The following is a 23,068-nucleotide window of genomic DNA, read 5'->3' as shown; positions in this document are numbered from 1 at the left end:
CTCCCTCCCTCTCTCTCTCCCTCCCTCTCTCCCTCTCCCTCTCCCTCTCCCTCTCTCCCTCTCTCTCTCTCAAGGTTTTAAAACCCGAAAACACCCTGGCTGCACAATCAAAACCTATAAATATTAAACATTGTTAAAATATTGTTTGAATAAAAAGGTCTTAGCCTGGCACCAAAAAACAAATAATGACGGCGCCAGGCGAACCTCTCTGGGGAGTGCATTCCACAGATGGGGCGCCACCGCAGAAAAGGCCCTCCTCCGGGTGCTTTGCTTCCTGATGTCTCTTACAGAAGGCTCCTGGAGGAGGGCCTCTGCTGCCGATCTCAAGGGGCGGGAGGGCAAATATGGACACAGGCGTTCCTTTAGGTATCCAGGTCCCAAGCCGTTAAGGGCTTTATAGGTGATTGCCCACACCTTGATGGGACTTCGATGGGAAGCCAGTGAAGCTGGTAGAGGACTGGGGTTATATGAGAATAACGTCCAGTCCCCGTCAGCAACCTGGCCCCTCTGTTTTGCACCATCTGAAGTATCCGGACTGTCTTCAAGGGCAGCCCCACGTAGAGCACATTACAGAAATCCAACCAGGAAGTAACCAATGCATGCGTCACTGTCGCTAGGCAGTCGTCCTCCAGGTAGGGACACAGCTATTCAGGTCAATGGAGCAAGATATACTGGCTACAATGGTCATAGCTTTTGGGCCTGGGTCAGATGCTGCTTTCTTCCCCTCAAAAACACGAAAGAATTACCCTGAGGTTACCTGACAGCAAATTTAGCCCACCTCCCGGTAGCAACTCAGCACTTTATCCCATATCAGTGAAGGTTTATCACACCTCACCACAGCCCTGCTAGTCCCATTTGTACTCTTCTTCAGATCATTCTCTTGAATGATTGGGGTGGGGTGGGGTGGGGTGGGGCGGGAGAGGGTGACAGACATTTCCCAAGTTTGTGTGGCCAAAAGTTACTGGGAATATGCATTTATGGGAGAGATTGTAACTCAGTGACACAACACACACTTTTATTTATCTATCATGCAAAAGGGCTGGGCTCAGGCCCAGCATCTCCAGCCAGGGCTAGGGAAGTCTTGGACAGCTGCTGCCAGATAGTGTAGGCATTACCAATCTATGATCCACAAAAACAGGTCCTGTCAGACAAACCTTGTGGAATTCTATGACAAGGTTTCGAGGTGGCTAGGTGGAGGGGATGCAGTGGATGTGGTTTACCTGGATTTCAGCAAGGCCTTTGACAAAGTGCCCCATAATATCCTGGCTGAGAAACTGAGGAGTTTTGGAATAGACCAATGCACTGTGCGATGGATTAGGGCATGATCCTGTTTAATCTTTTCATTAACGACATGGAAGAAGGGGTGAACAGTCTGCTGATCAAATTCGCAGACAATACTAAAACTGAAGCAGTGGCCACAACTGAGGAGCAGGTACTCCAGATCCAAAAGGATCTGGACAGACTATGGAAGTGGGCAGGAGACAACAGGATGGCGTTCAACGTGGATAAGTGCAAGGTCTTGCACTTGGGGCATAGGAATAGGTGTCATAAGTACAGGTTAGGTGACAGGTGGCTGGAGAGCAGCACTTGTGAAAGGGACCTCAGGGTATTGGTTGACTGCAGGCTAAACATGAGTCAGCAGTGTGATGTGGTGGTCAAGAGGGTGAATGCCACCCTTGGTTGCATAGCCAGAAGTGTGGCTTCTAGATCGAGAGAGGTATTACTACCACTTTATACGACTCTGGTGCTCCCACAACTGGAATATTGTGCTCAGTTTTGGGCCCCTCATTACAGAAAGGATATAGACAGGTTAGAGTCAGTGCAGTGTAGGGCCACAAGGTTGGTGGTCGGTTTGCAGGGGGTGGGGTATGAGGCGAGACTGAGGGAACTGGGTCTCTACAGCCTGGAGAAGAGGAGACTCAGAGGGGATATGCTGGCGACATACAGGTATGTGAGGGGATGTCACATGGAGATGGGTAGAGACCTGTTCTCCCCTGCAGAGGAAGGCAGGACACGCTCCAACGAAGCCAAGCTCAAGGAACCAAGGTTCAGTTTGGATGCCAGGAAGCACTTCCTGACAGTCAGGACCCCGAGGGTGTGGAATGGGCTTCCACGGGAGGTGGTTGAGGCCCCATCGGTGCGGCTGTTCAAAGATAGGCTAGACATGTACATGGTGGGCATGGCGTGAACGGAGCCGGCTGGAGCCAGGGGTCAGACTAGATGGCCTGGGAGACCCCTTCTGACTCGCTCTGTTTCTATGGTCTGACAGATGAATGAAGCATCATCTGTCATGTCTTGACATTATGGGCACAATGTGTAATAGCCTAAATATTTGCTAAGTATAGCGGATTTTTTGCCGTCTTTTGCTGCATAGTTCCAAAGCTTATGCAACGACTTTACAAAAATCCTTCCAGGATCTGACTGCAGGTCCATCGAGTCCTGTATCCTATTTTTATCAACCAGATGCCTCTGGAAAGCTCACAAACAGGACAAAATAATGATCTGCCTTTCAAAAATTGGTTGAGAGATGCCTAGTGCCTTAAAATAGAGATTCCATTTAGCTCTCAGGTCTGCTGGACTTTATAGACATATATAAGATGGCTGCAATAAAAGCTGTTACACTTTCACATTCCACAAATCCTTGTGTTGTACTTCAAAACACATTAGCTAATTTACCAGAGGTACAGACCTGTGAGAGTAGCCTCAGTAGTCCCAGGACGGGGACGAGGAAGTAACTCTCTAGAGGGTCCCCCAGCTTCCTCATATTTGATGATATATCCTGTGATCTTGGCACGTGGAGGCTGCCAAGTGAGCAGCAGAGAGTCGGTTGTAGTTGTGAGGAAACGCAGGTTGGAAGGTGCATCAATGGCTAAGGTACAAATAAAACCACTTAAATGAGAATCATTCCATATAACATCCCAACCCCAGGGGAGAAATAATGTGGTTTCCATATATTTCAACCACCATCCGCCAACATTTTGCTTCATTCCTGAAGTGTGTGTGTGTGTGTGTATGCGCCCACGTGTGTAGAAGGTGAGGGAGGAACCATGGCTGTAATATGCCACAAATGAACTATACAATCATGCCACAAATGAATAATAATAATATGCCACAAATGAACTATACAGGGAAAGGAAACCATCATTTTATAATGTGCTATCACCTGTGGAAGCATCAATCACTACTGGGGAGCTGCGAGCATTGTCGTTCAGGGTGTAGATGTAAATCTTGTAGTCAGTGCCAGGTTGCAAGCCTGCAATTCAAAATGAAATATTAAAAACATTGTCCTTGCTTGTACAAAGTTCTCTTCTAAAGAAGCCTATGGTCAGTTAAAAGCATTTTGGCAAGGACTTGAAGGCAAATGGCTCATAAGCCCTATGGCTATTTCCACCTATGGAAATAGCATAGGTATACTGAAGAGTCTTCTGTAGATTTTCTTTATTCATTTGGGGCATCTTTATCCCATCCTGTACAAGTCTCAGGACAGCGATACAGTCCAGTATTGCTGTCTTGTATCATAAGCCTGTGGGCCCAAGCCCTTGCACCACTTGAGAATTATATGGGAAAGCAGAGACATGAGGGAGTGTGGAGTAGTGATGAATTTAAGAAAGGAAGAGCCAAGATGCTTTTGACTGGTGCACATGATACGACAAGCCACAGTAGTTTTTTAAACTACTGTTGGTCCATTGTGTCATCCACACCCTTTGTGGTTTCTTTGGTCTTTAGAAACCACAAACTGAAACAACAATCTGCTCTACGGTTTTTCTATACCATCATGACTTGTGTTGTCCAAACCCAGAAAACACAATCCATCGTGGCATGAAGGGCAAAACCAGACAGTAGCTTGGCAAGAGTGGCCATGTCTCTACAGAGCACCACTGACAGTTGCCATTTTGAGCAGCTGTCATGATTACCCCATCCTTTTTGCAACACTGCTGAGCTGATTCTGCCCACACCCAGTTTTGCCTGAGTATGGACCGGGCTCGCTCCACGCCAGCAGACCGCTCTGCAGCAGAAGGTGATGGTGCCCAATTAGCTCCCTTGGTTTCTTTGCTGCACTTCAGGGCATGAACCCTCCTGCACAGTAGAGGCTGCTTCATAGCTGCAATGAACCAAACCTGGGTCACATTCATGGCTGTCAAAGAGAGGAGTCTCATTCCTTCGCACAGGTCTCCTAAGACACTGCCTGGGGCACTGATGAGGAGGTGGCAGAAGCGAGGGAATTTGCCCCCGAGAGATGCATCAGCTGACTGGGAGGGCAAAGAAAAAATCTCAGCTGGGCCAACCCTGCAGGGCTGATTGTCGTGCTATATGAACCCAGCCACTTCATTTCAGGAAGACCCTTACACAAGGCCCAGGATGAGGATGAGCTGTAGGTGGGATAGAAGCTGATGGGAAAGGATGCTTCAGAACCCCACAGTTGGGAATTCCCTGGCTTAAGGTTGAGTAGGGATTGAATGTGGGATGTAGTTGAACCATGAGTTGATGAATCAGGGTTGTTGTATTGTTTGAACTCAGCCAAAGCAGCAAAACATGGCATGTTAACCATGGCATATTAACCACTCACAACCCACAGTTCACAGCCCAGCAGCCATGGGTTCTCTTCATGGGTTGTTCATGGTTAACAAAGTGTGGTTTGTCAGCACAGTTGCGTTTAGACAACACAATAACTCACATTTCAACAACAACCCACTGTTCAATGAGAACCAACATCCAGCCCTTCAGCATGTGGCTTATCCTGTTCTCCAAACCCAGCAGGTGAAGGGGCCAAGAAGGGTATGGGGCTGCCCTGATGACCCCCTAGCCATCTTCAAGTTGCATGGAATGGTGTGGCTTCTCTCCTAGCCGTCAGCACGTGGTGGCAAGTGTATGGCCTCATAAATTCCACACTGGCACACTGTCCCTTCATGAGCTAGACGGAGCAACTCTTAGCACGTAGTGCAACAAGAAGCCAGGGGATGCTGAGATGAACTGCACATAGTGATCACTGTATATGTTCTAAGCCAAAGCACGCTTTGCCTTTCTAATTAGTTCTCTGTGTCTAGCTTAAACACTGTCACATTAGTTACTTTCCTTGGAATGGTCATCATTTGTTCATACCTTTTTAAAAATCTGGTGGCCAAAAAAGGATAAAATAGTCCAGATAAGGACTAGCCAGACCTGCTGAAAAGAATGGTATTACTGTTTCCTCCATTTTGTGTGCCACACCCCCAAGTGCTAGGCCTGTCTTCTCTCTTGCTGGGTATTTCAGACATGAGATAGAACTTCCTGGGACACAACAAGATAGGAAGAACCCCACTTACCAGTGATGGTGTATGTTCTGGCATCAGGGCCAATTGTTCTTTGAACTGGGTTCTGACCATTTGCTGGGACAGCATCAATCTGGAAGCCAGTGATTGTCTCAGTCTTGGTGCGCCAGTTAAGTGTGATGGTCCTCTCTGTCGAATCTGTGATACGAGCCCTACGGGGGGGACTGACATCTGCACAAAAAGGAGACAGCATGCAGCAGTAAGACTTACAGTGCTATCCAGTGGCACCTGAGGGGCACAGGATGTGAGTAACTTTACTTTCGAAGGCTATTGACAATGCTCTGATCCCAGGGGGGAAATCCTGCCTTCAACCCTGCAGCCACCCCAAGTCCTAGCTGTGGTGGAAACTTCACAGAGGCTTCCTTTTCCAGGACAGAAGACAATGGAGAGGGAGGGAAGGGGTCCTGAGGGTGAGTGGGGAGGGGCAAGAAGAAGCCAAGTAAAGACCTCAAGTCACCATCTCTACCACTGGTGGTGTGGATCAGTGAGACTAATGGAAAAGACAGCCAAGGAAGACAGGGACACAAAAAGGCCCCGGCACTCCCCCTACTTTATTGGCAAGGGCCTGGTGGGGCAAAGGATTTTCAGACACCTGTGATGTCACAGGCTTCCATCTTATGGAGAGAAACCCAGCGATCTGCACCCTTAGAAAGATATACCAGATTCCCCTAATCAGTGACTTCAAATATGCCATTAAGGGGCCATCCAGCAAATCTCAACTTGCACAGTTCTCTAAGCTGCTCTTATGCCCTTACAGGATTGTCTGGGAAAGCTTTCCTAGAAGCAGTGGGGCATGGCCTCTATTCAAGTTCCCCTTTAAGATCATAGGAACAGCTCTGCTAGATTACACCAAAGGCACGTGTATTCTAACATCAAGTTTTTCACAGTGGCCAGTCAGATGCCCCACTGGAGAGTCTGCAAGCAGGGGCCCTCTCCCACCATTGCTCCCCAGCAACTCGCATTGAGGGCCTCTAATCCTGGAGGCAGCAAACAGCCGTTGTGAATGGTAGCCTGCACAGCACAGAGCCTGGACCGCTTCTCACAAGGCGTTTCCCTTTGCTGTGACAAGCCACCCAGGACAGCCCAGGCCTTGTTCTAGGGATGGTTTGATCCCTGAGGGATTGCAGCAGAACAAGATCATTGTGGGAAATGGGGAACAGTTAGTCGGTTGCTCAGCAAGGACAGCACACCCCTTGCCTTTCTTTGCAACCTTGCCTCTGCCACTACCAGCAGCACTCCCTGCACTGCTGTCCAAGCAGCACTCAATAATGATGAATATTATGTTACCTTGATACCCCCACCTTTCTTTCTCTTGCAAGGAGGCTTACAAGATTCACCTCACCATTTTATCCACAGAACAACAACCCTGTGAGGTAGGCTAGGCTGAGAGTCTGTGACTGGCCCAAAGTCACCCAGGGAGCTTCATGGCTGAGTGGGGACTAGAACCTGGATCTCCCAGGTCCCCAGTCCAACAATCTAAGCACTATACTGGCCCTCACTCTGGAGCAGTTGTCACTGGCTCACCACCTTAAACACAATCAAAGAAACCAGTCCCTGGGACGTGCACAAATGCCCTTAAATTCTGTGGCTTTCCTTGCCAGCCTTTCACAGCCGCTGAGGAGCTGAGCAGGGCAGCCACAGGCAGGGCATTCTGGAGGGCATTCACTCACAGGGACTGGAGGCAACTTGACAGCACGCAGCAGCAAATGCACCTCTCCGCTTCCTGATGTATGTAGTTCTGCCTTTCAATTTCCTTGTCCATCCATTTCAGCTGCCAAATGCTGGAAGACTGACGGGTAAGACTGCATATCGGCTAAACTGCGAATATGTTATGGCTGTCATTTGGAAAGCACTGGCAAAAGGAAGGCAGCACTAGGGTAGACTGACCAGTCTGAAGGCCAGCTTAAAACTTTCCTCTTAGCAATTTCTAGAGTTGAACTGACACTTCCAAGTGCTCTCCATTTTCCAAGTCTCCAGCTGGTCCAGAAGGAGAAGACATTAGATCTCCCCTTTTTCATGGCTCTCTTTCTGAGTAGTTACTACACTTGCCTGACAGCTGGTAAAGATGTGAGAGGGTGGCTGAATGCAATAGGGTGGAAGAAGTTGCAGTGAGGGAGTGTTCATCCCATTCTGCCACCAATAAATTACATTCGTTTTCCTTGGAAACTTTTTTAAAACTATGAAATACACACCGATTCCAAGCTGGGAAAAACTGGAGTGGAAATCTGCATTAAAAGGCCACTGAGACGTGTCAGTTCAGCACCTGAAGACTAGAGGATTGGCTTGCCGGGGGAGCCTGCTCCCCTCTGATGCTCTGCAGTTCCTTTCCCATTTGTTCCGGCTGGCAGCTGCCAAATGCCCCTCTTCCTGCTTGTGTGCTATGGTGGTTGGCGTGCTGGACGGCGCCCTGAGAGACTGCTGTGCCAGTGCCCACTGCACCATGGGGCTCGCCGGGTGACGCTGGGCCGGCCACTCCCTCTCGGCATGACCTACCTTACGGGTTGGTGTTGTGAGGATAAAAATGGAACTATGCAAGCCACTTTGGGTTCCTCAGAAGAGGAGGAAAGGAGGGACAGCGATGCAAGGCAATGGTAATAGTACAGGTGCAAACTAATAAGAACATTATATTTCTCTACCCTACACATTATTTTATCAGCCTCTGTGATATTCTCCCTCATTCACTAAAGCCCCCAAACCATTCCATCTGTTGGCTCAGTGAGCAGTTGGATATTTTGAAGGATACTACAACTTACTCTCTAGGGTACTGACTACACCCTGGGCAGGTCTACTGGTCAGAGAGTCCTTCAGAGCATAGACGCTGACTTCATATTTGGTTGCCACCTAAAATGACAAAATCATGCATGATTAAGAGATACGCATCCTTCAGAAAATAACAAAAAGATGCAAAACAAGTTACCTCAGTGCACCTATTAACTGTTTCTATTTTACTTGTAGATGTAATGTGAAGTATTTAGACCTCAGAGAAAATTAGACATGGCAGGGACAGTCATGTCCAATCTTCATGTATCTGCCTCTTTTATGAATATGATGGAGAAGCGAATATCTTGAGTTTCTGCCCTGTAGAATTTTAATTGGCTTCAAAAGAACACATCATATCCAGCAAAGTAAGAAAGAGGATTACCATTAGTCCTGGAATAACAGCAGATGTGCTATCTGGAGAGAGATTAATTTCTTTCATTGGACCATTTTTTTCCTTGGGAGTCACTCGGACTCGGTATCCTGTGAGATGAACTTTTGGTGGAGTCCAAGTAACTGTCAGGCTGACTGGAGTAACTTGAGCAAACTTCAGATTTGTAGGAGATGGAATGGCTGTTGAATCGAGAATCAAAAGCTGAAATCATTCTGGAAATAGCAGCAAGTACAGAAATGCCTTATGTGCTAGTAATGCTGTCAACTCACCATTGTATTACAGGAATTATTCCAGTTATGGCAAGTTTCTGAATTCTGTATTTGTGATAGTAAGAGCTGGCATTTTAAACATTTCTAACCCTCTAATTCATTAGGAATACAAGTAAAAGCAAGGCAGAGCAGTCTGCCACCCCACTTAAAAGAAGTTTTAAAATGCAGGTGCCCTTAACAACCCAGTGTGTAAGAAAAGAGGTTTTTAAACACAGCTTATCAGTACTGGGAGCAGACCCATTGTTGCAGAGAAGAGGGAAAATGACAACTGAGCCACAGTGTCACCCTTCAGTAATGGTGACCAGACAGTGTTACATGCCAAAGCTGCAACATCTGCTGCATCACAGTGGTCCCACCTAGTTACATGCACATGTCCTCTTTCTCTCTCTCCCCCTGCCCTGTCTCCCTCCTCTGGGGTCTCCAATTACAGCTTAGGAGCAGCAATCTAAATGAGAGGCTGTGGGCAGATGGCCCCCTGGGTATAGACTCCAAACCAGAACCAGTGTTTGAATCTTGAAACCTGTATTCTTTTGAAGCAAGAGACTCAAGAATGGGCACAGCTGTTGGGGTATTTTTTTAAACTACCATTAGAGCAGAGGTAGGAAAGAAACAGCTTTTTTTAACCAAAAAGTGGCCATATTGGCACTAGAGCGCATTAAACAGGCAGATTTCAGCTTCAGAACATGAGAAACTTGGCCCATTTAGCACTCCATACTGCTAATGTAGCCATTTTTGGGTACATTTCTTTTTCAACACATGCTGAGGAAGTAAAAATGTGTCACTGTCACACACATCGTAGGTCCCCCACCTTTGATTTAGAGTAACTGTGATCAAGACTCTATGTCCGCAACATGTTGCTGAGAATTACCAAAGTGTATTGCCTGGGCTTGCAGTGGGGAACATACAAAAACAGAGTAAGCCCAAATTCTGTGCCAAACTGTTTTGCACTCTTTTACTTGTAAGGTTAAAGGAACGTGCAAGGGAAGCACTGGGGGACAACTGATGGGGTGACAACAGATGTAGTTAAAGGGATGAAAGGACAAAGGCACAGAACTCTTACACATGATTCTCATTAGTTTAGAGGACACAGATGAGACAGTAAAGCCTCCCTTCTTATTTGTTCAGTGGTGGCTTTTGGTTTTTTTGTGGGGAAACAAACCCTCTTATTCTACAGTGCATGCAGTGACCACAAGGGACCCATGTAGCAGGATTATACTGCTTCAGACAGGAGTCAGATGCAATTCTCCTATTTACTTACGTACATTCAGGCATCTTGGAAGAGTGAAGGAAATCAAGCAAGCAAAAAAGAAGGTTCTTAAGACTGGGTTCAGGGTTTCTTGTATTCGGACAGGCAGTGAAGCCTTATAAGTGGGGTCTTGTACCTGGGAGCTGACTGTTCTCTGGTTCAAAAGAGGATTAGAAGCCCAATGAAGAGCCTTCTTGTGAAATGATACTTTCTTTTTTCCTAGCATGTGGAAATTGGAGGAGATTGTCAGCAGGCCATTACTGTTATTCAAAGGGACTTTCTTGTCCCATCCAGGCTGCACCTTAGAATGGTGCTCCTATGGTCATGGGGATCTTCTGAACTGATTTATAAATGTGGGGTAGGAAGCTGAACATACATAGAAACCAGGGGAGGAACAGTTTGTCCTTACAGGTCCAGTCAATGTTCTGCTGCTCTTGGCTCCAGCTTCTTATGTGTGATTCATCAAGCGGGTTACCCAGTAACTTCTGCTGCTCTGACTTTTTCATACAAAAGAGGCCCCACTGTCTAAGACATCACCTGCTCTGTGCTTCTCACAGAGGAAATACCAGCTCCCCTGGACAACATTCTAGCTATTAAGGCAAAGAGGACGCAGCTGCCGTGGCCACCAAGTGGCATCTCTGTATGTGTACCTGTGGACTGGGTCCCAATCAGAGGTAGACTCTCCAAGTCATTGTGCAAGGCAACGATGCGGACAGTGTACTCAGAACCAGGCCTGAGGCCATGCAGCTCCGCAGTGTCGTCTTCACCATCTGGAGCAGGGAATAGCTCGTGGATTCCATCCTCAGGGGTTGAGTAGGTCACCCTGTACCTGGTGACTTGCCCCTGTGGGCTTTCCCAAGCAATTTTGATGGAATCGACATCCACCTCAGTGAATGTCAGTCCTTTGGGGCGATCAATGTCTGTTAGGCAAATTAACGGTGAAAGGTTAAGCAGAGGGGAGGTGAAAAGCAGATTCTGGGTGGCAAAAAGCATTTTGTTATGGACATGCAAAGCAGTTTTCTATTCCTGAACATTCAGAAATAGAATTATTTTTTAACTGCCTCATTTACAGCAGCATAATGGAGATGTAATGTGCTTAGAATTCTACCACAAGCCTCAAATGTCTTTCATGCTGTTGCAAAGAGCCCTTTGGTGATGCACATTCTTTCTGTGAACAGAATGGCTAACACAGTCAGAGAAACTCACACCTGCTAATTTCAGCAGATCTGTCCATTTCACTGACACACATGCTGCAGTCCAGGAGCAATTAAGGACCTGTGAGTCCAATAAGCTCAATCCTCTGCCAGAGAAAAGCCTTGGCTCAAATTAAAATGAGTGTGGTTTTTCCAAAACCACAGCAGCTCCGATTCCCACAGATCCTGCACCTGTTAGCCTGCAGCCATTTCTGCTGACAGAACTGAACTCTGACAGAGAGATTGTGCTTAAAAATCTCCTAAGCAAAGACTATGATGCACCAGCATTGTCAGAGCATCAGGCTGATGGTCACCTTGCAGAGCTACAATTGACTGCAAAAAGCATCAGAGTAGCTCTTTTCAAAATTAGATACTGACAAATGAATTATTTGATCCAAAATTACTTTTACAAAGGGTGTGCATAAGAGAAGATTATCTAAATGCAAGATAAATCAAAGATGATTTTGGCAAGCCAATGCTAACTTTCAATGTTACAAGGTCAGCCCATTCGTGAGTCACTTCCATGCCCAGGAAAACCTATTGGAAAGCTCGATATCAGTTCCAGCATAAACACGACCTCCTTCAGGAGCCCTGAAGGCCATCTTGTCCATCTCCTCAAGGACTTTGTGAACATAAAAGTGACTTCTAGGAGCACCTCCGCTCTTCAGCAACAGAGATCAATAGACTTTGGTGGGAAAGACATCACTGCGGCAATCTTATGCATGCTTACTTGGCAGTGGGTCCTATTGCCCACAGCAGATTTTACTTCAGAGTACAGATGCACGGGGCTGGAGAGTAAGGCAGTTTCCATGAACTTCATTTTCAAAAAAGAGTCAAAGGATGAGCTGTTTTACCACCATCATTTGCAAAAGGAAAATACATACTTGTAACAGCTGTTTCAACCAGAGGCTGACTTTCTCCATTTTGACCCTGGGCATAGACGCTAACTACATACTCGACTGTGGGTTGCAGTCCTTCAATTGTAGCTTCAGTCTGCTCTGTAACAAGAAGACCAATCAAACATGAAGGAAGGTTATTTATGGACAGCCTTGTCTGGTCGCAACTGAAAGTAAAGAGCACAGACAGTTTGCTCTAGATTAGGTTGATGTGATACGATCATTGATACATCCAAATTGATCCACATCAGAAGACGCTGTGTTAATGGATTCTACACTCACAAATGTGTTCAGAATGCAAACTACAAAAATCTCTGCTGTAGTCAGTTGAAACAAGTATATTGTACACTAGGGTCTTTAAAAATACACTTAGAAGGAGAGATTGAATTGTTCTAATTACATGCCAGAAATGCTTGCTGAACTAGCAAAAATACCCTTAGAATGTGGCTTAATAACATGTGTCACATGAGAGCCAAAATCTCTCAGGACCATGGTGCCAGCCCAGCACTGTAGGAAAGTTGTACTACCATTCTGCAATGAACCAGCTCATCCAGCTTTGATCTAGCATAAATTATGTTTACACACAGTGCCTGAATCAATCATGCATGACCATTAGATAGTTGGTAGCCACAACTAATAAGGTGTACTGAGGGATTTTAATTTTTTTTCTGGGCACAATGGATACCCACAGCACAATACAAATTACTTCTGAAAACATCCAAAGATTCAAAAGTTTGCTGTGGTATGATATGATATGATATGATATGGTATTTTAATCCAATAACAAACTTTCTCTGGGTAGATATTTCTGAAATACAGTAACATACAATACAAAACAAAACCACAAGCAGAACTGGCATAGATGAAGATATGTAAGAAACATAGAAACATAGAGCGAGTCAGTCTCACCTCATACGGCATCCCCTGCAAACTGGCCACCAACCTTGTGGCCCTACGCTGCACTGACTCTAACCTGACTGTATCCTTTCTGTAATGAGGGGCCCAAAACTGAACACAATGCTCCAACTGCAGTCGCACCAGCGTCATATAGAGTGGTAGTAATACCTCTCTCGATCTAGAAGCCACACTTCTGGCTATGCAACCAAGGGTGGCGTTCGCCCTCTTGACCACAGCATGATCACACTGCTGACTCATGTTTAGCCTGCAGTCAACCAGCACCCCAAGGTCCCTTTCACAAGTGCTGCTCTCCAGCCACTTGTCCACTAACCTGTACTTATGACACCTATTCCTATGCCCCAAATGCAAGACCTTGCACTTATCCACATTGAACGCCATTCTGTTGTCTCTTGCCCACTTCCATAGTCTGTCCAGATCCTTTTGGATCTGGAGTACCTGCTCCTCAGTTGTGGCCACTGCCCCCGTTTTAGTATTGTCTGCGAATCTGATCAGCAGACTGTTCACCCCTTCTTCCATGTCATTAATGAAAAGACTGAACAGGATCAGCCCCAGGACAGAGCCCTGGGGGACGCCGCTTGTCACTGGCCGCCATCCCGATGATTCCCCACTAATGGTCACCCTCTGCTTTTGGTCAGTCAACCATGCCCTGATCCAACGGACAGTGCTTTGGTGTATCCCAAAACTCAGGTATGAAGTTTGGAATCAACTTATCATTAAGTTGCATTTCCTTAATGACCACTATCCTCACTTGGCTTCTTGGTTATGGACTTGGATATGTGTAATACTCTTTCATTCTACAAAGCTAGCCTAGTTGGTCAACATAATAAAGATTTTTGCTTAGAAAGCCTGATACAGTGGCACTTCACCTAACAAACTCCTCAGTTCACAACCAAATCAGATTGCAAACAAATTTAGGAAAAAAATTTCCTCAGGCCGTGAACTCTGCCACACACGTGTCCACACAAAAAGCCTGTGTGGATGAATGCGTGTCCTCCTTTCCTCCATAGAGAAGTTGGAAGCGGGGGGTGGGGGGAGATCTTGGTACCTCCCTGCCTGGCTTTTACAGGCGGTGAAAACAGAGGGGAGGCACGGTGAGAGCCACACATGAAAGCCTGGCCCCAGGGAGCTAAGCCGACCAGTGGGGAAAGTGGCAATTCTACATTTTCACTTGCTACTGAGCCAAGCAGCCATTACGGGATACTTTTCTTCCCCTCTCTCCCGCTGCCTTTTCACCCACTCTGCATGTCCCAGGTTCTTACCTGCTGACAGCACTCTGGTTTTTGTGGGGCCATGACCGTCCTTAGGAACAGCTGTCACTCTGTAGCCAGTAACTGGGGAGGAGGAAGGATGCCACCGCACAGTGAGGCTGTTGTCCTTGATGTCAGTTACTTGTAGCTGTGACGGTGTATCAATTTCTGTGCATTAAGAATGAACAGCTGTCTCAGAATTTATCAGTCAATCACTGGCTTCCACTTCCTCAATTCTTCATGAAATGTGTTGATTATTAGTTATTGGAAATATTTTATGCTGCTCTTCAACCAAAACCTTTCCCAATATGACTGCTGTATCATTAAACAAGAAAGTCCCTGCCCACAGGCTTAGAACCTGAAAAGGGTAATGATCTATTCATTCCATTTATTGGTCACCCCAAAACAAGAAATTTCTGAGTGACACAAAAAATAAAACAGCTTAAAACCATAATTCAAATTCAATGAGAATAAAGAATCACACAACTCTATAATAATCCCCCAACAGAGTCATGCCAAAGCAGAGTACTAGAGATCAAAGACATTTTGGCAGCAATCAGGTGCAGAGAACCAAAGGAACGAAGTCCACAACACTACGTATATTGTTCTAATTCCTTCTCACAATGTTCTTAAATAACACTGTTGTGCCAATACACCACCTCTTGAACCTGCCTGCCAATTACAATCATCATGACAGGCCTTTCTCTGGATGCCCCCAACATCAGAAGTGATGGGGGTTGCTTAACAAGGATGCTGCTGAGTTTTGGTTGCCAGGTTCCATTCTTTCTTGTTTACCCAGTAAATTAAGTCTCACAATTTTTGTTGTTGTTTTCTAATTTTTAACTGCTACATTGAATCTTATTTTGTGCTTTTATTTGTTCTGTCCACCCCCCGCCCCTTTTTGATCAGTGGTTCATTTATTCTGTTTCGTATGCCACTTTAGATTCTTTTGTCCAAGGCTTAAAATCAAGTACAAACATTTCAAGCTAACATGCAAAAAATTAGAAATAAAATCCACATCACATTAATATAAGGAGTTCCAGGCATCACAAGCAAGTGTAACAGTAGTGTTGTTCATGTCCAGGCACTAAGCTGGCAGATGAATTTCCCTGGGTTTGGGCCACTTTTAGGAGTCCTGCATAATCCTCGTGCCCAGTGGCCACTGATGCCAACTACATAGGAGGGCACTAAAAGTTTGATCCATCTGCCAAGCCACTGACTGCCATTGCATTTTACCTTGCCTTCACCCACCCAAGGCTCCTCTTACCTACTCCAGCCCATGGGAAACATTTGTGAGAGCTAAATGGAACCTTCACATTCAGAAACAGCAAAGCTTTGCATGTGTAAATAACAGATGCTGGGGATAAAGCACAAAGGAATATGGTTGCCCTCAAACTCTGATTAAACTTTTCCCAGGTGCATTTGGCCAGCCATTGATGGAAACATGAAACAAGTGCTGGACTAGATGGAGATGAGTATTAATTTGCAATAATCATGTCTGCACAATTTGCAATATTTTTTCACATAAATTAAAAGTACTGATGTAAATTAAAAAAATCTTTGTTTGTTGTAAATCACCTCAAGCTCATAAAGTAGTTAGACGTAAGTGTTTTAAAATAAGTTATTGATGCAACAAAATGTTAATGCATCATTCTGAAAAAAGTTCTATGTGTAGGACAGAAAGAATCATGGTATGAGGGCAATTATTTTGTCAGTTACAACAAGTACTTCTAAAGCCATAATCTTACCCATTCTGTAGTTGACAGTGACTGGTTTGCTGCTGGCAGGGCTATCTCCACGTCCAGTGACTGCATATACAGTGATGGTGTAGTCAGCGCCTGGTTTAAGTCCAGAGATGGTTGCGCTGGACACGTGTCCAGGAACAGTGAACTCTTGAACAGGACTTCTGCCACCTGGGAGCCACAGTACAGGGCAATCGCCATTACAGAATTACAGATTTCTTAACATCATCACTACTTACAGCTGTAAATTGCCTTTGGCCCAAAACAGGGGTTTCAATGCAGTTTCCAGCAAAAATAAAGTATGACTAAAACAACAAACAACAAATATGTGGTTTGATTGCAAAATGACCTAATTATGTAAGCAATAGACTGACTGAAGAATTTAATGTTAGGTGGAAATTCCATTATATGCAGTAAAAGGAAGCTTGTAAAAATATTGTTGATGATTTATACCTAATTCAAAATAATTGCAAAATTAGTTGGTTAACAGAACTACAATCATCTTTTTAGTGAGCCCCAACAAAGTACTAATTGACAAAAAGATAGAAATTGTTGGCTTTTTTGCAGGTTATGAATGTATATGCTATATATGTTATATTTGTGCAAAATCTCTTGCAATTTTTTATATTTTTCTTCCTTTCTGTACTTTATTTCTTTCAAGAAAACAAAAATAAGTGTTCTGATCCACCCACAATCAATCATGTGACCCAGCCCTCAGCCTCAAAAATAGGTAGATGTCTGCTTCTGGCCAAGGATGGGGCGTCCATACTGGCTCTCCATACCTGCTCCATACCTATCATAAACTGATTTTAAGTCAACCTACCCTCCACTCCCTTAACTTCATTTTAAATCTATTCTCAGGTGATAGAATGAGCAATTATTTCCCATCATCTTCTGACAACTGAGGGTCATTTCACCCTTCACACAGAGGTAAATCCTTTTTCGCTACTGCGTATGCATTCAGCAGGGACAAGAATTCAATCCCTTATAAATGTACTTGTACACTTCTGCTCTAAGCATGTTCACTTGCAGCATTTTATCACATTCCCATTAGGGGCTTTTGGGTTGGTTCTACATCATACCCAGATTATGCAAACGTACAACCATAATTGTGCCAAGGTTCTCTGTGAATAAGAATTATATATGTAAAGTAACACCTGCATTATTTTGCTAACATCCATTTTCTTTTTAAGTAAGCAGCTAGAGAGATGGACACAACTCGCTGAGGTGGAAGCAGCAGTGGTGGTGGAGGTCCAGAGCAGGCATGACCGTGCATCTCCTTCTAACCTGCCCTCGTCATCGAAGTGGTGCGGCGTCCCTCAGAGGCTTTTCCTTAGCTCTTGCCCGCAGTTTCCCTGCATTCCCCATGCTGCAATTCACCCCTCAGGCAGTCACTGGTCTCACACAGTGCTCACCTGTTTCACCATATGTGATCCTGTAGTATCTAACTGTGACTGCTGGTGCATCCCAGTCGATGACCAGGGTAGTGGGGCTTGTGGCAGTGACATGGAGATCTCTTGGGACATCGGACACTAGAAAGGGGTTTAAAAACCACATGTTAGGAATATTTCACCCCCCCCCCCCCAATAACACAATGCAACTGCCAGTAAAGCCAGCAGCTCACTTTTAGGACACCCAATTAGACGAGACTGAACCATGAATCCATGGCCCACAGACTGTCCCCAGGGTAGATGGCATTTGATCATCTTACTGATCCAGATCAGAAGATCCCTCCAAGACAGATCACTGTTGCTTTGCTTTTATCAACGCAGAAATTATTTTAAGGGATAGTGAATTGACAATGGCCATCCACAAATCCATCAGAAAGCTGAGATTTGAACCCACATCCTAACTCTGATGTATGCTGTGACTTTAGGATTGCACTCAAGACTAGACATTTGTTACCGGGCACGGTGTTCAGCTCCCTAAAGATCTTGGCAAGAAGCTGTCAAGGAAGGGAACACCTGGTTACCACTGGGAGTGCTGCCCACCCCCGCCCCACCTTCTCCCATAGTAATGCTGTGAAGCAAACACTGGAGCTGTGACGTCCGTGTGTTCAGAGTTTCCTTCCCTACATTTGGCTGCAAGCTGCTGGGATGGGAAACCATGCAGTAACAGGTGTCAAGCGCTTGGCTTTCTATCATTTTGGATAAAGAGAATGAAATGACACTGGGCTGCTTTCAGCAACAGCATTATATTCTCCATTTTACTTAGTTGTGAAGTCAAGTTTCATTTTTAAACTGCAACAACAACATTTAGGTAGATAGAGAGGACAATCTTGTTCTGAAGAACTTTCCTCTAAAATGATGTATATGATGGAACATTTTCAAGTCTAGTCTTTTTGATTTACTTCCTTTTCCTCCCAGGTGTCTTCTCTGTCTATCCAATCTCAATTATGTCAGGTTCCTGCTGTTGTGCTTTCCAATTTGTGGGACAGAATTTTAGAAAATGAAGCCCTGTGAGCTGCTACAGGGGAGCAAGAAATTAAGCCAGTGTTTCTGCTTTACCTGTACTTTGATGTCCAACCAAGGGCAAGCTCTCTTCTTTGCCGTTGAATGCAGAAATGCTAACCACATACTCTGAACCAGGCACCAGGTCAGTGAGAGTGATGGAATTGCGAGATGGAGCAATACGGACCTCTTTGGGTCGGCCTCCACCTTGCTCAAGGTAATGGCGTATTTTGTAGCCAGTGATGGGAGCACGAGGGGCAATCCAATGGACAGTGAAAGAGTGGGCAGTTTTTTCTGAGAAGTCCAGTCCAGTTGGGGAATCCAGGCCTTTTTCAAAAGAAAATGAAGCAGATTGGTACGAGCTGAACAATTGAGGAATGTCTTGTTGAAAAATAAGATAACACACATAAAGTGTAATGAAGACATCAGGACAAACCAAAGCCCTGCCAACAGTGCAGCTCTTAACAAGGAAGGGCACAAGCATATGAGGGTGTCATTCAAACATGAACCCACCTCCATTTGGAAAAAGAATACTGTTTCTTACTGAATGTCAAATGATTCTTGAAGGAATGTGGACGTGGCCCTGTACGGGATTACATTCTTATTTAACACAGCCATCTTGGCATTAAGGTGGCAAACCTATTTGAGACAGAGCTGAAATCACTTCGTAAGGCAAAGATCTCTTGCCCCAGTTTAGCTTAAGTTAGTCATCATTAAATCCTGCCGAAGCTAATGGTACATGTTAGCCATGACATATTTAAATTGCATCACTGTCAGATGAGCCAGGGTGACATGTTCCCAGGGAATAAATCCATCCCAACTCAGAGAATCACTTCTAAGTAAGGTTACCTAGTGTCACACTGTTACTCAGGATTAACATTAGCTGGCTGGCAGAGGGTTTCTCAATTTAAGCAAGAACACAATGAGGAGCGAAAGGTCATGATCTTCACTATTTTTCAAAAGTTTTTCAAAACGGCAGAACAATTCTTAAACGGAGCTGCATAATTAATACACAACATTCTTGTTTCTAAGTAAAACTAAAAGAAGGGGCAATATTTTCAGTATTTTCCAATCCACAGACCTGTTTTCTGCTCTCCACTCAGAGGTTTGCTCTCCTGTTGCTCATAAACACTGTAGACCCTGATCAAATACACAGTGCCGGGAAGGAGATCTGAAGGATTAAAAGAGCAATGAATTAAGAATTTGAGCAAATCTCAGTTGTTTAACTGAAAGAGTTCCTTTCTGGAATGTATCATCTATACACAACAAACATTTGATTGCAAAACCTGAGGCTACACATGCTATTCCAACTGAGTGTTATCAGTTAAATTGCTTTCTCTTGTCTTTTTTTAACCATGGATTTTTAAACTTGTAAAATGTCTCTTTCTTTTCAGTCATGCTCTCCCTATTGCTCCCCCTTTTCTTAAACAAGGGCATGATTTTATGACTTTTCCTACAGCCATTTATTATTCATGCATTTCCACCAGCTAAATGATTTCTCTATATTTACTGAGAAACCCTGCTGGAACTCATATACTACCTACATCTCCCTCCATTAACAAAACTTGCAGTCTGGGTAGCAGAGTGCAAACATACTTCTCAAAAATGTGCATGACACCAAAACTAGAAGAGGTACAATTTGTTTTTCCAAAAGGTCAACAACCCTTTAATTTTAACCTTCATTCTGAACACTGCACTGCTGGCCATTGACTGTTTAAATAGATACAGCAAGTCAATACTTTCTCTTATTACTTAAACCAATCAGAATAATCTATGACCAAGTTCCAAAGAACTACTTTAGGCTTATCCAAGAGGAAGGCCTGCTGTTTTGGAGGAACCACAACCCTTTACCTCCCCTGCTTTTGACATCCTTCCAAGATTTCAAAGCAATTGGCCAGGTGGTAGAGCTGCAGGAGGTCCCGTTGTTCTAGATGCACAACTTGGAAGCACAACCTGAGACTCATCGGACTACCTGTCCTATTCTTTAGATCTTGCCTGATGAGTTGGATTCTCTTAGCTGTTGCTCCTATTTTCTACCCTAGGCAACTGCAATCCTATCTGATCTGAAACCTGCTTTCCTCATAGTAGAACCTGTGAGAACTTGACTGTATTTTAAGATACTGGCTAAAACATCAGCCTGCAATGCAACTGGAAGAAAATAATATAGCTCAATTTCACAGTGCTATTCAATCTGTTCGATAGACTGATGGCATGATCTGTCAGCCACTGTCGTCCCTTCAGGCCAAATGAATCAGGCATTCATTACAGAGCTAATATTCGAATATAGGATGGATGAACTCTACATGAATATAAACACGTTTTCTGGGCTAATGAAATAGATGGGTGCCATTAAAGTAAGACTCAGTAAAGAGTGCAGAAATCCATTAACTGGCACATATGATAGCAAATAACAACAGCAACTAAGACCCCAGAACACTTGGATGAAGATAAGCAAAAAAAGGTATCCAGACCAGAAGCCTTGTCTCATTCACTGGCCAAATTCACAACAGTTCCTCATTCGAATGACTTCAGTTTGCAGACAAGAAAAATGCCTCATGCACCACTAAATAATACAGTTATGCTCTTACTTGTTAAAACTACTGCATTATCAGAAGGAGAGAGGGACAGCTCTGCAACATCCTCCTCATTCTTCACAGGTGAGAAACGAACTAGGAAGTTGGTCAGTTCAATGGATGCTGGCGGAGTCCAGGTTACTCTCATTGTGTCCGGTCCCACATTGGTAAAACGTAGATCGGTAGGTGGAGGTACAGCTAAGTTTAAAGGATAACATGTTTAGAATATTTAATGGAAATACAATTTGATTCAACAGTGGTTTGATAATATACAAACAATCTCATGCAGAAAAGAAAATCTACTACCTAGTCAAATCCATGCAAACAAACTAGTAAGCAATGTTTCATTCTACTAAAGTTGCAATTGTACACTCCACCATAGCTGTTGTAAAGCATATTTAACCCCTCAGTTCAGCCATCATGAATGGATTTCACAATACCATTATCGTAAAGTACACACAGCAAGTTCCTGTACTTTGCAGATAGATCTCATAAACCACTCTTGAAGCAGAGAGGCTCCACTTACTCCACAAAGCTCAAAGGGGAAAAAATTTTTTTTTCCATAACATTGCCATGCATACAGATGGGATGATGGTTGATAGCTGTGTGGTCTCTAGGTTTCTGCAACTACTTGTGCAGTAAAAGGCTACAAAATCTTCACTCAGCTAAGATGGACACACAAGTCTTCCATGCATAACAAATTCTCATGCACTACAGAGAATCTTTACAGACTGACTGTCATGCTTGTCACTAGCAAGAGTTTGGAGGATGTTTCCTTCTCTCATCATTTTGAGGGAACACCTGAATACTTGGGCCATCAGGGAAACAAACATCAAGTGAGTATAAGGATAATGAACACCAAGGACTGGCATTCATGGCGAGTATCCCCTCTTACTGAACTGGGAGCGGCAGTGCACACTGGGCACACAGCCAAAGGGCACACAGGACTGGACATGGACCTTCTTATTAGCCAGTTCTGGGTTTGAAACTCGAGCTTCATAGTGTACATTCTACATTTGAACTGGGGTTGAACACACTTCTTTAGTTCAAGCTCAGCTTGGATATGGACTGTTAAATGGTAACAAAAGAAATCTACCTTACTTGGATGCTGTAAGAATAAATGATAAAGGGAAATGTTTCTCCTGTCTAAACATTAGCAACAAAGTTGCAAAAGCCGAATCAATTAGGACCTGCTGATATGCAGGCTAAATAATCCAGCAGAAGATTACTGGTAATACAAAAAGGAAGCTACATATGAGGCTACATTCCTATTTTCGTTAACACCAGACATAGCAAGCGGCCCTCATCTTTTTCGAGAAGGCAAGAGTCATCCAAGCAGCTAGTGACAACATGGGACAGTCCTCTAGCGCAGCGGCTCTCCAACCATATACCCGTTTGCTGAGTCAGCGTGGTGGGGGCACTTTCTCCTCCATTAATGAGTGTGATCACGCTGATCTCATAATCAATGCCCGGCTCCAGGCCTGTGACCGTGTAGTATCCTACTGAAGAGTCCACAAAATCTTCAAAAATGGGGACACTTTCTCCTGCTGCAACTACCGTGATGCGGTAGCCAATAATGGTAGAAGCATTTAGTGGGGTCCACCTCAGGCCGATGCTTGTATCGGTTATGTCAGCAAAGCTTAAGTCAGTGAGCTGGGGCACCTCTATTGGGTTAGAGAGCAGAATTGGGAGGCAAGGAGAAACATAGGCAAAACACAACAACAACAACAACAACAACAACAACAACGAGAAAAAAAACAATGATGATCAGATTACACGTATTAAAATTAAGAATTAAAATGAATTAAATTAAAAATGAAGGTAACAGTAAAGTAATGGTGATATGTAATTTTCACCTATGAATAATAAGTCTATTATTTGCAATGCACAGCAGTTTGCTACATCGTTAGCTCCTCTTGTAATTTATGTGGAAACCATTCTTCTAAATATTATTAGCAATGTTTTTTTGGGGGGATTTGCAGCTGAATCCTATTTCCTAGGGTGGAGCAAAACTGTCCACTACTCCAATATGCATACAGCAACAAAAGTGGAGCTTCCAATAGAACATCTTTCT

At 44.4% G+C, this 23,068-nt stretch overlaps 1 protein-coding gene across 9 annotated transcripts in view; it reads right to left on the bottom strand.

Moving 5' to 3' along the window:
* The window catches only part of FN1 (fibronectin 1), a 79,791-nt gene that overhangs the window by 10,186 nt on the left and 46,537 nt on the right, over positions 1–23,068 (bottom strand). For 3 of the 9 annotated variants that reach the window (XM_044431718.1, XM_044431719.1, XM_044431720.1), the window contains exons 26-39: positions 22,386–22,658; positions 21,010–21,192; positions 19,503–19,592; positions 18,479–18,748; positions 17,387–17,503; positions 15,978–16,142; positions 14,242–14,397; positions 12,053–12,166; positions 10,626–10,895; positions 8,452–8,639; positions 8,063–8,150; positions 5,304–5,480; positions 3,164–3,253; positions 2,690–2,869 (exon numbers count right to left, since the gene is read on the bottom strand). In XM_044431718.1, the coding sequence (XP_044287653.1) occupies positions 2,690–2,869; positions 3,164–3,253; positions 5,304–5,480; positions 8,063–8,150; positions 8,452–8,639; positions 10,626–10,895; positions 12,053–12,166; positions 14,242–14,397; positions 15,978–16,142; positions 17,387–17,503; positions 18,479–18,748; positions 19,503–19,592; positions 21,010–21,192; positions 22,386–22,658 (2,361 nt within the window). The remainder of the gene's footprint in view (positions 1–2,689; positions 2,870–3,163; positions 3,254–5,303; positions 5,481–8,062; positions 8,151–8,451; positions 8,640–10,625; positions 10,896–12,052; positions 12,167–14,241; positions 14,398–15,977; positions 16,143–17,386; positions 17,504–18,478; positions 18,749–19,502; positions 19,593–21,009; positions 21,193–22,385; positions 22,659–23,068) is intronic. The other 6 variants (XM_044431721.1, XM_044431722.1, XM_044431723.1 and 3 more) reach the window with 3 other exon arrangements.

Source organism: Varanus komodoensis, unplaced genomic scaffold, assembly GCF_004798865.1.
Source record: "Varanus komodoensis strain SLA01 unplaced genomic scaffold, ASM479886v1 scaffold23, whole genome shotgun sequence".
Lineage (NCBI taxonomy): Eukaryota > Metazoa > Chordata > Lepidosauria > Squamata > Varanidae > Varanus > Varanus komodoensis.
The sequence above is the reverse complement of the archived record's forward strand: the minus strand, read 5'-3'. Positions and strand labels throughout refer to the sequence as shown.